This window comes from Coregonus clupeaformis, chromosome 1, assembly GCF_020615455.1.
Source record: "Coregonus clupeaformis isolate EN_2021a chromosome 1, ASM2061545v1, whole genome shotgun sequence".
NCBI classification, from domain to species: Eukaryota; Metazoa; Chordata; class Actinopteri; order Salmoniformes; family Salmonidae; genus Coregonus; species Coregonus clupeaformis.
The window spans coordinates 76,342,010-76,359,696 of NC_059192.1; the positions used below are offsets into that span (position 1 = coordinate 76,342,010).

The 17,687-nt window shown below is 42.4% G+C and overlaps 1 protein-coding gene across 1 annotated transcript in view; it reads left to right on the plus strand.

Annotated features, from left to right (window-relative positions):
- tecpr1a (tectonin beta-propeller repeat containing 1a) overlaps positions 1 to 17,687 on the plus strand; it is a 34,672-nt gene extending 16,985 nt beyond the window's left edge. Inside the window, exons 10-24 of the mRNA XM_041890837.2 lie at positions 120 to 709; positions 946 to 1,091; positions 1,250 to 1,405; positions 1,510 to 1,659; positions 1,924 to 2,081; positions 2,389 to 2,516; positions 15,093 to 15,292; positions 15,421 to 15,500; positions 15,655 to 15,711; positions 16,032 to 16,206; positions 16,301 to 16,436; positions 16,701 to 16,793; positions 16,917 to 17,023; positions 17,108 to 17,227; positions 17,485 to 17,687. Of these exons, the coding sequence (XP_041746771.2) occupies positions 120 to 709; positions 946 to 1,091; positions 1,250 to 1,405; positions 1,510 to 1,659; positions 1,924 to 2,081; positions 2,389 to 2,516; positions 15,093 to 15,292; positions 15,421 to 15,500; positions 15,655 to 15,711; positions 16,032 to 16,206; positions 16,301 to 16,436; positions 16,701 to 16,793; positions 16,917 to 17,023; positions 17,108 to 17,227; positions 17,485 to 17,652 (2,464 nt within the window). The 3' untranslated portion in view covers positions 17,653 to 17,687. The remainder of the gene's footprint in view (positions 1 to 119; positions 710 to 945; positions 1,092 to 1,249; positions 1,406 to 1,509; positions 1,660 to 1,923; positions 2,082 to 2,388; positions 2,517 to 15,092; positions 15,293 to 15,420; positions 15,501 to 15,654; positions 15,712 to 16,031; positions 16,207 to 16,300; positions 16,437 to 16,700; positions 16,794 to 16,916; positions 17,024 to 17,107; positions 17,228 to 17,484) is intronic.

Consider the following 17,687-nt stretch of genomic DNA (forward strand, 5'->3'; position numbering starts at 1 on the left):
CTCACTCACTCACTCACTCACTCACTCACTCACTCACTCACTCACTCACTCACTCACTCACTCTCTCTGTCTGTCTGTCTCTATCTGTGTGTCTCTCTCTCTCTCTCTCTCTCCCACAGTGCTGGTTGTTTCTTCAGTGGTGAGGTGCGAGCCCGGTCTGTGATGAGTGAAGACTCAGACACAGAGACTGGTCCACAGAGGGCAGTCCTAGAGGTAGGGGCCTGCCCCTCCTCCCCTCCCTCCGAGCCCACTCCCATTGACCCTGACGTCCCCAAACCACGCATCCCCAAGGTCACCAGCGACAGCTTCATCTCCGAGATGCTCTCCGACCGCGAGGTCAAACGGGAGGGGGCCACCGCTGCCGTCACCGCTGGTCCCTCTATCCCAGAAGAGGAGGTCTCTCTTGGGGAAGCAGAGGCCAAGTCTCCCCCTCCGGCCCTGGTTCTGTCCCCCAGCCTGTCTGGAGGGCCTGGGCACCCCCAATGGAGTAACGTGGACCTGGAAGAGGCCCAGACTCACCTGGCTGTGGGTCCGGCTGGGGTGAGAGGGGACTCGGCTGACACCTGTAGCCTATCCTCTGTAGCCACCTACACCCTGTGTCAGGAGGAGCCTTATGGGGCAGATGAACACCCGCTCTGGGCATGGGTCAGTGGAGGAGGCTGTGGTGTGGACTGTCACTCCCAGCTCAACTGGTTCAACTCTTCCACAGGTGAGACACAGATACTGTAGATATTGTATCGCTCTGAAATTCTATTTCTCCTGCATATCGAAACAAGCCAAGCAATATACAAAACTCCAGCTCCAACTCCCAATTACACCAGAATACACAATTCTGGCTGATGGAACAGTGTCTCTGTGCTTGTTGTTGTTATTGTTGAGTCACTGGAGTGTTTCCTCACATGTTGTTGATAAAGATTTTGATCTTTGTCTATTTGTCTCTCCCAGCCCTGGCATCATCACTCCAGTCCATGAGTCTGTCCATCAGTCCAGCCCAGACATCTGCCTGGCGGAAACAGATATTTGAGCAGTTCAGCGAACGCTCCAAGAGAGAGATGGACAACTTTAAACACTACGAACAGGCCATAGAACAGGTACCAACAACTTGAACGCTTACAAATGCTTTTTCTGGTTGCCATGATTTAATTAGGTTTGTTTATGACTTGTCCTTGTTGTATAGAGGTTGATTAGTCTCCCTCCCTCCCCTCCTTGGTCCCCTCCTCCTCTCCCTCCCTCCCCACCTCCGTCCCAGTCTGTGTGGGTGAAGAAAGGGACCATGCAGTGGTGGAGGGACTGGAAGCCCCATAAGTGGGTGGACGTGAGGTTTGCTCTGGAGCAGTTCTCAGGACCTGAGGGAAACAAGGACGGCATCCTCTTCCTCTACTACACCTTCAACGAGGAGAAGAAGGTGAGGGGAGGGACACAGTGTGTGTTTGTGTGTTTTGGGTGATCTGTAATTAGTTATTTATTCATCATTTTTCTCCCCTCTCTTCCTCTCCTCTCTCTCTCCAGTACCTGCATGCGTTCATCAACGAGGTGACTATCTTGGTGCCAGTACTGAATGACTCCAAACACACATTTGCCATCTACACAGCAGAGAGGACCAAACAGAGGTGGCCTATCAGACTGGCTGCTGCCACCGAGCTGGAGATGCATGACTGGGTAGGTTATATGATCACCCTGACACACAGTACAAGTTCTCCATTTTCACTGAATATCATATGTTTATTCATAAGGAAATCTCATGCTAAATAAAGGATGGTGAAGGGTTATGCCACGTTTAGTAAAGCATCAGATGTAAGGACCTTTTATATGACCCTATGTAGTATGACCTTGCCTCTATGTAGGGCTTATGAAGACTCTCTGCATGCTATCCTTTATAAGTTGTAGTTTGGTAATGTTTTGACTGTCTCTCTGTACCCCCAGCTGGCCCTGCTGAGTGTGTCGTGCTGTGACTCCCGGGGGATCCAGGGTCCCCCCTCTAAACAGGCCCTCTGGTCAGTCACCTGTAAAGGAGACATCTTCGTCTGTGAGCCCTCACCTAGCCTGGAGGCCTGTCCCTACCCCACACCCTGCGACCAGATGTAAGACACGTCTTCTGGGCTGTTATCGATGCTTTATAAAGGCTTGATAAAAGATTCATATAAATACAAAACTATATCATGAATTTGTTATTTGTAGATACATAGATAGATATTTGATTGATCAGATGTATGCACTTGACTGTCTGAATAGCTTTGACTGTCTGAATAGCTTTGACTGTCTGAATAGCTTTGACTGTCTGAATAGCTTTGACTGTCTGAATAGCTTTGACTGTCTGAATAGCCTTTGATTTAAAATGTTATACTTTTCCTTACTTTGTCTATAACCACACGTTATGTATGTCTGCAGGTTCTGGCATCAGGTCGGGGGCCACCTGCGTCTGGTGGAGTGTAACAGTCTGGGGGTGGTGTGGGGGGTGGGCTATGACCACACTGCCTGGGTCTACACCGGCGGCTATGGAGGTGGATTCTTCCAGGGTAAACACACTAAATATACGCTAAACTTAAACCTACTGGACTGGACTTAAAGCATACACTAAACATAAACCAAGTACTGTATAGCCACTAACAGGGAAACCAAACCGGCCATGTTGCATGCGCAAAAATAAATTAACGCGTACGTTATTCGATAATTTTTCTCAAACTGCTCACGTTGCCGAATGCGAAAATAAAACGTTGTTCTATTTGAGACGCTTGATGCGCTGCAAGTCCTGCCTCTTCCATCTACTCATTGGTTTTCACGAGCATACAACCCCAAATGGGTGATTGAAAGACGAACAAGGAGAGATTAATCAAAGACAACTAACAAGATGGCGTATTGAATAGAAAGCAGTACAAACCACCTCAAGATAAAAACATAATATTCGAAATCAGTAAGTTAGACTAAATATTAGCATTTCATATATTCGCAGTAAATAAAATTCAATCTGGATAATAACACAAAACAAATCATAAGGCTAGAGAAATATATCGACAAATATTACAACAACAAGCAACACCCAAACATGGCGGAAGATAAGCGTGGAGAATCAATCCCCAAGAGGAAACGCGACTCCTCGACTGATACAGATAATATATGCTTTTCACCACTGGGACTGGTAAGTGTGGAAAGCGACCTGTTGAAGTCGATAAATGACAAATTGGGCATACTAGAATTGGTCAGTAAGGACGTAAAAGAGTTGAAAGCGAGTCTTGAAATGAGTGACGGAAAAGCATCGATAATGGAAACAGAAACCAAAACAATAAAAGTGACAGTCACTAAGATGGAAACGGATGTTAGGGAACTTAAAAAGGAGAACAAGCTTCTGAGAGAAGCCTTACTAGACATCCAAACTAGATCGATGAGAGAAAATCTAGTACTTACGGGTATTCAGGAAAAGGAGGGAGAAATAACCGAGAATATTATGAAGGATTTCCTGCATACAGCGCTTCAAATACCACTCGAGGCTGTCGATAAAATCCAACTTGAACGTGTACACCGTTTCGGACAAAGAGGACAGAAATATGATCGCCCAATCGTTGCCAAATTTGCATTTTTTAAGGATAAAGCTATGGTTAAAAGGAAAAAGAAAATAGGCATGAATGATCAGTTCCCGAGGGAGATTGCAGAAAGGCGCAAAGTTCTGTATCCAATCTTCAAGGAAAACAGATTAAAAGGGAAACGTGTGGCACTTGTGGTTGATAAACTATATATTGACAACCAAATGTTCAGAGACACAAAGACTACTCCATGGCTATTCTAAAAGTTGTAATAGAGGAGTTGAATAATGGAACACCCAATACTAGCAATGATAGGGATTGGAATATTAAATAACATTTATAGTAAGTATAGTATTTAAAAAAGGATAAAACTATATAACAAGAAAAGATAACAAGCAGAATAATACATCTTCAAATACAACTAATTAGAACATGGCTTTTTTGGCGGGCAATTGTTGTTTTGGCGGACGGTTGTTGGGGTTGGTCCTGTGTTCTCCCTGGCGTCCTTTCCCCCTTGCGGCAGGTGTGGGAAGTGGGTGCGTTTGCACGCTCGGCCCATTTCCTCCGCAGTCAACCATGTGGTGTGTGCATTTTTGTGTTTGGAAAGGTGCGGTGTTAATTGAGTGAGAGGAGAAATGGTTGCATATCCTAGAGCCGACGGGTGTCTATGAGCAGGGGTAATGAGAGAGAGCTTTCAATTTTGTGTAGATGAGGGATATACATTTTTAAATATAGTATACATCTAATTTCATTTTTTATTGTCCTATCATGATGGAACGATCCCTAACCCTATATCCTGGACACCCACCTGAGTGACCCATACACCAAAGAGAAGTTCCCATCTCTTTTATGATATGCAGCCTAAACAGAGAAATAAATGCGGTCAGAGACCTACTTGAGCAGCACCGCCCCCTCAAGATTCTGAGCCTGCCTGGCAGGGTTGGTCCGACAAAGCCAGAGCCCCCTGATGGGAGAGCATTATATACAAGGAAATTCTCAAAGCTGCTAATGAGAACCTTGACGACCTTTTACCTAGCCGGTGGGGATTCCGGTGGGGTACCCCCACCCAGGTAGTGGCAGTGCTGGCAACACTGGCTGCAGTAACCCATGGAGAGGGGGTCACACTTGGACAATCAGAGAGGGGGTTTATCATTGTGGCCCAGGTGGCACAAAATAATCAAAGGTCTGACTGCATGGAGATGCTTGGGGAAAATGGTTACAATGGGGGACCAAAGTGTCTGTGTCTCAGGTGAAGAGGGTGGATCTGATCTCAATCACTTAGGACTTGACATAGATTAAGTAGATTAATCAAATCTGACATTGTTGTCAATTTCTGCTCAATCTTGCATGCTTTCTCAATCAGCTGTAACTGTATGTGCACTCGTAAATCAGGTCCTTTCTTGAGTTGGGCTCTGGGATATAACAACCGATGAGTATCTGATTTTATGGTGGATTGTGGAGGAGGGGGGATGAGTGTGTTGGAGTATGTGATATGGGATGGACCACGGTAATTATTTGCTAGGATAATAATTGCTTGTCAATAAATTAAATGTAATACAATGGCAATTCGGGTTATATGTTAAAATCCTACGTATGAACTGCCGACATTATTACGCATATTAATGGATAATGATGGAAAATAAGATATGCAAGATATTTGAATAGATATATATTTTTAAATAGTTATATATAGAGGTGACAGCATTGGAAATGCTTTTGGTGGTTAATCTGCTTCTGTTTTGTGCGTGGCACTGTGTGCTGTTTTCGATGGATGGGCCCTGGCCTCTCAGGGCCCTAGGGATCCGGAGGGATGTGGATGGGATGCCGTTCACTGGGATGACGGATCAACTTGGGATGGGGAGGGGCTTTAGCGGGGGAATTAGAGGAGAACAATTGAAGGGATACTTAGTAGCAATGCAAATATCATGGTACAGCTATATGGACACTCAATCATTACGTTTTTTTTTTATGGTAAATCTACAAACATATATAATGATAAATAGACTTGAAACTTGTATCTCATTATGGTGTATGGTGAAATAAGTATAGCCAGTTATAATTGTAATGGCTTAGCTGATAATAACAAAAGAAGAACAATATTTACATGGCTCAAAGAGAAGGAATATAATATCTATTGTTTACAGGAAACTCATTCAACAATTCTAGATGAAGTTGCGTGGAAAAAGGAATGGGGGGGCGAAATATACTTCTCCCATGGGCAAAGAAATTCAAAAGGGGTGATGATATTAATTAATAGTAATTTCGATCCGAATGTGCAAATTGTCCAAATAGATACGCAAGGTAGATGGATTATTTAAAATATGTTATTGGACAATAAACAGATATGGCTCATTAACATTTACGGACCAAATAATGATGATCCACACTTCTTTGACAATATATACAGTATAATAAATGATCAACCCTGCAAGCAATTCAAGACAATATTATTATGGTGGGGGATTATAATACTGTTTTAAATAGCTCAATGGACCGTAAAGGAAATTACACCACAAACAATCACCCACATGCTCTTAAGGAAATCGTGAATGTCATGGATACATTAGAACTAGTAGATATATGGAGGCTTAAATATCCTGATCTAGTGAGATATACATGGCGGAGACTCAATCAAGCTAGTCGTCTTGACTTCTTTCTTATCTCATTCTCGTTGGCACCAAAAGTGAAAAAAGTGTTGATAGGGGACAGAATGCGGTCGGACCATCATATAATTGGCATATACATTACTCTTTCTGAATTTCCACGTGGGCGAGGATATTGGAAATGTAATCAAAGCCTATTGGATGATAATTTATTTTTAACTAGGACAAAGGAATTTATAACTGACTTTTTCCGACATAACATAGGTACAGCAAATCCTCTTATTGTATGGGACACCTTTAAATGTGCCTTTAGAGGCCATGCAATTCAGTACTCATCTCGAAAACAAAAGCAATTTAGGTCAAAAGAGTTTATACTAACAAAGGAAATAGAAAGTCTAACAGAACAGATAGATGGCAATAAAAACTGTAACATAGAGGCTCAGAATAAATTAGAGGAAAAACAAAAAGAAATGGAGAAACTTATTCAAGAAAGATCAAGTGTAATATATTATAAAAATAAAGCAAACTGGATGGGATATGGGGAAAAATTTACCAAATTATGTTTTAATCTTCAACATAGGAATGCTACCAAAAAGAATTTAATGAAATTGGTTACAATTGACTAAGTAACCCATGATTCACCAAATTATATTTTGAAGGAGGAAACAAGGTACTTTAAGCATATGTTTTCGTTTCAGTCGCCTCCATCTCCTCTAACTGAAGCTAATTGTAGAGATTTTTTTCCTATTGATAATGTAAAATTAACAGCCAAACAAAAAGACTAATGTGAAGGTGAAATTACAGAGGAGGAACTTCTGGATGCAATTAAAGACTTTAAGTCTGGGAAAACTCCAGGGTTGGATGGCATACCAGTCGAAGTATACCAAACCTTTTTTGATATACTAAGAGGACCGCTATTAGCATGTTTTACCCACTCCTATGTAAATGGTATATTATCTGACACTCAAGAAGAAGGTCTGATCTCATTATTACTGAAACAGGATACAAGTGGAAAATATTAAGATCCAGTCCATTAAAAAAATTGGAGGCCCCTTACACTTCAGTGTTGTGATGCAAAAATTCGAGCAAAATGTATAGCGCATAAAATTAAAAAGGTATTGTCGGATATTATTAATTCTAATCAGACAGGTTTTTTACAAGGAAGATACAGTGGGGAAAAAAAGTATTTAGTCAGCCACCAATTGTGCAAGTTCTCCCACTTAAAAAGATGAGAGAGGCCTGTAATTTTCATCATAGGTACACGTCAACTATGACAGACAAAATGAGAAAAAAAAATCCAGAAAATCACATTGTAGGATTTTTAATGAATTTATTTGCAAATTATGGTGGAAAATAAGTATTAGTTTATATATAAGTGCCTGGAGCATTTCAATTTTGGTGAATCTCTTATAAAATGGGTCAAAATCATGTATAGTAACCCTAGGTGTAAAATAGTAAATAATGGCTATTTCTCTGAAAGTTTTAAACTGTCAAGAGGAGTGAAACAAGGTTGTCCACTATCGGCATATCTATTTATTGTGGCCATCGAGATGTTAGCTATTAAAATCAGATCCAACAATAATATCAGGGGATTAGAAATCCAGGGCTTAAAAACAAAGGTGTCATTGTACGCTGATGATTCATGTTTTCTTTTAAATACACAACTAGAATCACTCCACAGCCTCATAGAGGATCTAGATACATTTTCTAACCTCTCTGGATTACAACCAAATTATGACAAATGTACTATATTACGTATTGGATCAATAAAAAATACAATTTTTACATTGCCATGTAGTTTACCAATAAAATGGTCTGATGGTGATGTGGATATACTCGGAATATATATCCCAAAGGAAATAAATGATCTCACTTCAATAAATTATAATAGAAAGTTAGCAAAAATAGATAAGATCTTGCTACCATGGAAAGGTGGGTGCCTGTCAATTTGTGGAAAAATCACCCTGATTAAGTCTTTAGTATTATCCCAGTTTACCTATTTGCTTATGGTCTTGCCTACGCCTAGCGAACAGTTTTTTAAATTATATGAGAAAAAAATATTCCATTTTATTTGGAACAGCAAGCCAGACAAAATTAAACGGGCCTATTAATATAATGAATATGAATTCGGAGGACAGAAATGATTAAATATTAAAGCATTAGACCTATCACTAAAAGCTTCAGTCATACAAAAGTTATACTTAAATCCGAACTGGTTCTCTAGCAAATTAGTAAGATTGTCTCACCCAATGTTCAAGAATGGCCTTTTTCCCTTTATTCAGATTACAACCACTCACTTTCAGTTATTTGAAAAGGAAATAATCTCCCAGATATCACTATTTCTAAAACAAGCCATAGAAAGTTGGTTGCAATTTCAATTTAATCCTCCAGAAACGACAGAACAAATAATGCAACAAATATTGTGGTTAAACTCAAATATACTAATTGACAAAAAAACTTTTTTTTTGACAAAATGTTTAAAAAAGGTATAATCTTTGTAAATGATATCATTGGTAGGACTGGTGGAGTTATGTCGCACATGCAGCTAACAAAAACATATGGAAATGTCTGCTCTACCCAAAATTACAACCAAATAATTGCAGCCTTACCGCAAAAATGGAAGAGGAATATGGAAGGAGGAGAAAATAAGGAACTTGTCTGTCGGCCTTGCATTAAATAACATAATTGGTTAAGGAAAACTGTGATAAATAAAAAGGTATATCAGTTTCATTTAAGGACCAAAGGATTGACAGCCGTCCCATATAGATTGCAAAATAGTTGGGAAGAGATTTTTGACGTACCGATCCCATGGCATAGTGTTTATGAACTGATACGCAAAACGACACCAGATTCAAAACTTAGAATCTTTCAATTTAAATTATTATATAAAATTCTTGCTACCAATAGAATGTTATTTATATGGGGGATACAATCTTCCCAGCTCTGCAGATTTTGCTGCGAAGAGACAGAATCATTAGATCATTTGTTTTGGTACTGTCCATTTGTTGCTTGTTTTTGGACACAGGTCCAGGAATGGCTAAAGGATTGCAATATTTACCTGGAGCTAACCCTGCAGATAGCACTACTGGGTGATCTGAAAAGTCATAGTCAATCGATCAATAACATAATAATACTATTAGCAAAAATGTTTATTTTCAATTCACAATCTGTAGAAACAATGATAATAGAAAGGTTCAGAACTTTTGTAAGACATCACAGTACAGTTGAAATATATCCTATATGGATGGTGTTAAGATAACTAATAATGTAGGCACGCTGTGTCCATAATAAGTGTATGGGTTGTAGGTTGGGAGCTTTTGTGAAGGAGCACAGTTAGAAAGATATGGCATATAGAAGCAAACCGGATGGACATGATGAAAATGATCGGAGAGGTTGAGAGTAGAAGAAGTTCAGGAGAAAGAACAAACAAAATGTAATTACTGTAAAATTGACTGTGTCCATAAAATGTAGATAGTGGGTATAGGCTGGAAGTAGAGGCCTAGGCGTTGTTGTTCACTAGTTTACTCCAAGTGGGGAAAGGGTGGCGGGGTTGGAAAGTAATGAAGGGGAATATATATATTTTTTAAAAGGATATGTATGTGTATGTATGTATGTATGTGTGTGTATGTATGTGTGTATGTACAGTGGGGCAAAAAAGTATTTAGTCAGCCACCAATTGTGCAAGTTCTCCCACTTAAAAGGATGAGAGAGGCCTGTAATTTTCATCATAGGTACATGTCAACTATGACAGACAAAATGAGGAAAAAAAATCCAGAAAATCACATTGTAGGATTTTTTATGAATTTATTTGCAAATTATGGTGGAAAATAAGTATTTGGTCAATAACAAAAGTTTCTCAATACTTTGTTATATACCCCTTGTTGGCAATGACACAGGTCAAACGTTTTCTGTAAGTCTTCACAAGGTTTTCACACACTGTTGCTGGTATTTTGGCCCATTCCTCCATGCAGATCTCCTCTAGAGCAGTGATGTTTTGGGGCTGTCGCTGGGCAACACGGACTTTCAACTCCTCCAAATATTTTCTATGGGGGTTGAGATCTGGAGACTGGCTAGGCCACTCCAGGACCTTGAAATGCTTCTTACGAAGCCACTCCTTCGTTGCCCGGGGGTGTGTTTGGGATCATTGTCATGCTAAAAGACCCAGCCACGTTTAATCTTCAATGCCCTTGCTGATGGAAGGAGGTTTTCACTCAAAATCTCACGATACATGGCCCCATTCATTCTTTCCTTTACACGGATCAGTCGTCCTGGTCCCTTTGCAGAAAAACAGCCCCAAAGCATGAAGTTTCCACCCCCATGCTTCACAGTAGGTATGGTGTTCTTTGGATGCAACTCAGCATTCTTTGTCCTCCAAACACGATGAGTTGAGTTTTTACCAAAAAGTTATATTTTGGTTTCATCTGACCATATGACATTCTCCCAATCCTCTTCTGGATCATCCAAATGCACTCTAGCAAACTTCAGACGGGCCTGGACATGTACTGGCTTAAGCAGGGGGACACGTCTGGCAATGCAGGATTTGAGTCCCTGGTGGAGTAGTGTGTTACTGATGTTAGGCTTTGTTACTTTGGTCCCAGCTCTCTGCAGGTCATTCACTAGGTCCCCCCGTGTGGTTCTGGGATTTTTGCTCACCGTTCTTGTGATCATTTTGACCCCACGGGGTGAGATCTTGCGTGGAGCCCCAGATTGAGGGAGATTATCAGTGGTCTTGTATGTCTTCCATTTCCTAATAATTGCTCCCACAGTTGATTTCTTCAAACCAAGCTGCTTACCTATTGCAGATTCAGTCTTCCCAGCCTGGTGCAGGTCTACAATTTTGTTTCTGTTGTCCTTTGACAGCTCTTTGGTCTTGACCATAGTGGAGTTTGGAGTGTGACTGTTTGAGGATGTGGACAGGTGTCTTTTATACTGATAACAAGTTCAAACAGGTGCCATTAATACAGGTAACGAGTGGAGGACAGAGGAGCCTCTTAAAGAAGAAGTTACAGGTCTGTGAGAGCCAGAAATCTTGCTTGTTTGTAGGTGACCAAATACTTATTTTCCACCATAATTTGCAAATAAATTCATTAAAAATCCTACAATGTGATTTTCTGGATTTTTTTTCTCAATTTGTCTGTCATAGTTGACGTGTACATATGATGAAAATGACAGGCCTCTCTCATCTTTTTAAGTGGGAGAACTTGCACAATTGGTGGCTGACTAAATACTTTTTTTCCCCACTGTATGTGTATCTATGTACAGTGGGGAGAACAAGTATTTGATACACTGCCGATTTTGCAGGTTTTCCTACTTACAAAGCATGTAGAGGTCTGTAATTTTTATCATAGGTACACTTCAACTGTGAGAAAATCACATTGTATGATTTTTAAGTAATTAATTTGCATTTTATTGCATGACATAAGTATTTGATACATCAGAAAAGCAGAACTTAATATTTGGTACAGAAACCTTTGTTTGCAATTACAGAGATCATACGTTTCCTGTAGGTCTTGACCAGGTTTGCACACACTGCAGCAAGGATTTTGGCCCACTCCTCCATACAGACCTTCTCCAGATCCTTCAGGTTTCGGGGCTGTCGCTGGGCAATACGGACTTTCAGCTCCCTCCAAAGATTTTCTATTGGGTTCAGGTCTGGAGACTGGCTAGGCCACTACAGGACCTTGAGATGCTTCTTACGGAGCCACTCCTTAGTTGCCCTGGCTGTGTGTTTCGGGTCATTGTCATGCTGGAAGACCCAGCCATGACCCATCTTCAATGCTCTTACTGAGGGAAGGAGGTTGTTGGCCAAGATCTCGCGATACATGGCCCCATCCATCCTCCCTCAATACGGTGCAGTCGTCCTGCCCCCTTTGCAGAAAAGCATCCCCAAAGAATGATGTTTCCACCTCCATGCTTCACGGTTGGGATGGTGTTCTTGGGGTTGTACTCATCCTTCTTCTTCCTCCAAACAGGGCGAGTGGAGTTTAGACCAAAAAGCTCTATTTTTGTCTCATCAGACCACATGACCTTCTCCCATTCCTCCTCTGGATCATCCAGATGGTCATTGACAAACTTCAGATGGGCCTGGACAAACGCTGGCTTGAGCAGGGGGACCTTGCATGCGCTGCAGGATTTTAATCCATGACGGCGTAATGTGTTACTAATGGTTTTCTTTGAGACTGTGGTCCCAGCTCTCTTCAGGTCATTGACCAGGTCCTGCCGTGTAGTTCTGGGCTGATCCCTCACCTTCCTCATGATCATTGATGCCCCACGAGGTGAGATCTTGCATGGAGCCCCAGACCGAGGGTGATTGACCGTCATCTTGAACTTCTTCCATTTTCTAATAATTGCGGCAACAGTTGTTGCCTTCTCACCAAGCTGCTTGCCTATTTTATCCCTGATGTCCTTACACAGCTCTCTGGTCTTGGCCATTGTGGAGAGGTTGGAGTCTGTTTGATTGAGTGTGTGGACAGGTGTCTTTTATACAGGTAACGAGTTCAAACAGGTGCAGTTAATACAGGTAATGAGTGGAGAACAGGAGGGCTTCTTAAAGAAAAACTAACAGGTCTGTGATAGCCGGAATTCTTACTGGTTGGTAGGTGATCAAATACTTATGTCATGCAATAAAATGCAAATTAATTATACAATGTGATTTTCTCACAGTTGAAGTGTACCTATGATAAAAATTACAGACCTCTACATGCTTTGTAAGTAGGAAAACCTGCAAAATCAGCAGTGTATCAATTACTTGTTCTCCCCACTGTATGTATACAGTGGGGCAAAAAAGTATTTAGTCAGCCACCAATTGTGCAAATTCTCCCACTTAAAAAGATGAGAGAGGCCTGTAATTTTCATCATAGGTACACGTCAACTATGAAAGACAAAATGAGAAAAAAAAATCCAGAAAATCACATTATAGGATTTTTAATGAATTTATTTGCAAATTATGGTGGAAAATAAGTATTTGGTCAATAACAAAAGTTTTGTCAATACTTTGTTATATACCCTTTGTTGGCAATGACACAGGTCAAACGTTTTCTGTAAGTCTTCACAAGGTTTTCACACACTGTTGCTGGTATTTTGGCCCATTCCTCCATGCAGATCTCCTCTAGAGCAGTGATGTTTTGGGGCTGTCGCTGGGCAACACGGACTTTCAACTCCCTCCAAAGATTTTCTATGGGGTTGAGATCTGGAGACTGGCTAGGCCACTCCAGGACCTTGAAATGCTTCTTACGAAGCCACTCCTTCGTTGCCCGGGCGGTGTGTTTGGGATCATTGTCATGCTGAAAGACCCAGCCACGTTTCATCTTCAATGCCCTTGCTGATGGAAGGAGGTTTTCACTCAAAATCTCACGATACATTGCCCCATTCATTCTTTCCTTTACACGGATCAGTCGTCCTGGTCCCTTTGCAGAAAAACAGCCCCAAAGCATGATGTTTCCACCCCCATGCTTCACAGTAGGTATGGTGTTCTTTGGATGCAACTCAGCATTCTTTGTCCTCCAAACACGACGAGTTGAGTTTTTACCAAAAAAGTTCTATTTTGGTTTCATCTGACCATATGACATTCTCCCAATCCTCTTCTGGATCATCCAAATGCACTCTAGCAAACTTCAGACGGGCCTGGACATGTACTGGCTTAAGCAGGGGGACACGTCTTGCACTGCAGGATTTGAGTCCCTGGCAGCGTAGTGTGTTACTGATGGTAGGCTTTGTTACTTTGGTCCCAGCTCTCTGCAGGTCATTCACTAGGTCCCCCCGTGTGGTTCTGGGATTTTTGCTCACCGTTCTTGTGATCAATTTGACCCCACGGGGTGAGATCTTGCGTGGAGCCCCAGATCGAGGGAGATTATCAGTGGTCTTGTATGTCTTCCATTTCCTAATAATTGCTCCCACAGTTGATTTCTTCAAACCAAGCTGCTTACCTATTGCAGATTCAGTCTTCCCAGCCTGGTGCAGGTCTACAATTTTGTTTCTGGTGTCCTTTGACAGCTCTTTGGTCTTGGCCATAGTGGAGTTTGGAGTGTGACTGTTTGAGGTTGTGGACAGGTGTCTTTTATACTGATAACAAGTTAAAACAAGTGCCATTAATACAGGTAACGAGTGGAGGACAGAGGAGCCTCTTAAAGAAGAAGTTACAGGTCTGTGAGAGCCAGAAATCTTGCTTGTTTGTAGGTGACCAAATACTTATTTTCCACCATAATTTGCAAATAAATTCATAAAAAATCCTACAATGTGATTTTCTGGATTTTTTTTTCTCAATTTGTCTGTCATAGTTGACGTGTACCTATGATGAAAATTACAGGCCTCTCTCATCTTTTTAAGTGGGAGAACTTGCACAATTGGTTTCTGACTAAATACTTTTTTTCCCCACTGTATATATACATAAACATTGGGGATTGGAAGTGATGCAGACAATTACATTGATGGAAGTTACAATCTATCTGCAATATTATGCTGATCTACCCCCTAAAAAATAATAGGATTTACTAGGTTTCCCTTTTTATCTATATGATTAATCATTGGAGTAGAGAAACACACGATTTTGTATGACTCCGGGTAAAATTTATACAAAGATCCAGCTAAAAAAAGGACCATATGCATTTCAGGTAGAATAACAACCCAATGTTTATCTCCCAGGACAAATTAGCTAGCAACAGCAAGCTAACTAAATGTCCATGAATGTTTCATAAGTGTTTCGACCTGTCCCCAAATTAATATAGTTGGTTCAGAGTTGGTTTTGGTATTTTAACCTGTGTGTCATCATCGCGTCTGGTGGGGATAGACAAAATCAACAGACGTATGCACGGGGCCAGGTTGGTCAGACGCATGCCCGGGGCCAGGTTGGTCAGACGCATTCCCGGGGCCAGGTTGGTCAGACGCATGCCCGGGGCCAGGTTGGTCAGGGTGTAAGGGTATGTGTCATGGCTATTTTGTCTCAGCTCCTGACTATAACCTCTCTCTTTGTTAGGTCTGGCCAGCAGCACAGATAACATCTACACCCAGACAGATGTGACCTGTGTCTACATCTATGAGAACCAGAGGTGGAACCCAGTCACAGGATATACCAACAGAGGCCTCCCAACAGACCGTTACATGTGGAGTGATGCGACGGGACTGCAGGAGTGTACCAAGGCCAACACCAAGCCTCCATCCCCTCACTGGACATGGGTGAGCACCACTAACTGGACAAAAAATGTCAATTTCACCCTCAATGGACAATCTAACTTTTGAACTTGAACTAAGTGCAATTAGATGACTAAACAAGCTTGTTGTGCTAACTGCTCTGTCTCTATCAGGTGACAGACTGGGCCATTGACTACGGTATCTCCGGAGGGACAGACAGAGAGGGTTGGCAATACGCAGCTGATTTCCCAACGTGAGTATATCTAACCTTCCCCAATACATCTTCATTGGTCTATCTATCGCATACCAAGCTGAATCCTTTCCCTGCATGAAAGCAGCCATGATGTGCGTTTGTTTCCATCACTATCTTGTGTTTTCTCTCCCTCCCTCTGTATGTACTCTTCCAGGTCGTATCATGGCCACAAGACCTTGAAGGACTTTGTTCGTCGTAGGCGATGGGCCAGGTACTGTATGTTACTACACAACAATGGCCCTGTTCCCTCATCACTGGTTGTTTAGGAAGCACACTATGGTCTGTAAGCTCAGATCTAGGATCAGTTTTACTCTACCTAAATCCTAACCTTAACCATTGGGGGAAGGAAACAAAACAACTGACGTTAGATCAGCGTCTAGAGCAGAGTTCTTCAATCCCCGTCCTGAGGACCCACAGGGAGTGCATGTTTTTGCTCCAGCCCAGTACTTACACACCTAATTCAACTATTGGTACACTGGTCTAGGTGCAACTTAACTCCTATTTGAACAACCCTTGTATTTCCTCTGACAGGAAGTGTAAACTGACGACCACAGGGCCGTGGCAGGAAGTCCCACCCATCCCGTTGAGTGACGTGACCATCATCCCGTGTGGAGCTCAGAGCAGTGTTGAGCCGATCCCTCTGTGGGCTATCAGTAACAAGGGAGACGTGCTCTGTAGACTGGGGGTCACCCTACTGACGCCTGCCGTGAGTCACACACACACACAATATGTAAACATACAACACACATGTCCACACAGACATTGTGATTGATAACAGAAGTGGTTGTGTGTGTTTCTAGGGGACGTCGTGGCTCCACGTGGGCACAGACCAGCCCTTTAAGTCTATCTCCATCGGTGGGGCCAACCAGGTGTGGGCCATCGCCAGGGATGGCTCTGCCTTCTACAGGAGCTCCGTGTCCACACAGAGCCCTGCAGGTCAGTCAGAGAATCATGCATAACCCACACACTCTGACAGAACCCAGGGGTCCTCCTTTCAGTCCTGTTGTGTCTTAATGCTAATCAACAGTTCAGTCAAATCCCTCCAATGTATTTTTGAAGCCGTTTTTACATCAGTCATAAAGTGCTTTACAGTAATAGCTTAATTACCTCTCTCTGAGTTCTGGTTCCTATCACAGATATGCACCTAATGATGAAAGTACTCTAATCACTGGCTGGTTAATGTACTATTGCCACCTGCAGGAGTCTGCTGGTACCACATCCCCTCTCCAGCCAGACAGAAGCTCCAACAGGTGTCTGTAGGGAGGACATCAGTCTACACTGTGGATCAAAATGGTACTACAGACAAGAATGTCATGACTTACTATGACATGTACCTTTATTATTGCCAGACGTCTATTAGTTGAACCATCTCTTCTTTATTTTTGTCATGATTTTAATTTGGTGCTCTCCGTCCAGGTAACCTTTGGTTCAGACAGGGCCTGACTCCCAGCTACCCCCAGGGATCGTCATGGGAACACATCTCCAACAATGTACGGAAGGTCTCCGTAGGACCTCTGGACCAGGTGAGCAGAATCTACAATCTAAAACCTGGGTGGTTGTTGTCGGCAGTAATGAATGATAATGACTTTCTCATTGTTGTTGTGAAGGTGTGGATCATAGCTGACAAGGTGCAAGGCAGCCACAGTCTGAGCTGTGGGACAGTCTGTCACCGTCTTGGGGTTCAGCCCATGGAGCCCAAGGGACAGTCCTGGGACTACGGCATCGGGGTGAGACCCTTAACCTTACCTCTAACCCACCAACCTGCTTCTGAGACACCAATGACTTTCAACAGAAAGGTTTTCTTGGTGGGGGGGCTGTCTGACTCTCTCTCTCTCTCTCTCTCTCTCTCTCTCTCTCTCTCTCTCTCTCTCTCTCTCTCTCTCTCTCTCTCTCTCTCTCTCTCTCTCTCTCTCTCTCTCTCTCTCTCTCTCTCTCTCTCTCTCTCTGTCTCTCTCTCTCTCTCTCTCTCTCTCTCTCTCCTCAGGGTGGCTGGGACCACATCACTGTGAGAGGGAACTCCATAGAGGCTCCCCGTGTCCGTATGCCCTCCCTGACAGCCTCCCTAAGGGACCCCCTCCGCCCCCCTCCACCCCGCAGCCTGGTCCCCTTCAGGAACACAGAGGAGGAGAATGGGAACGCTGTCAGCTGTTAAACACACACATACACACATACACACACACTTACATA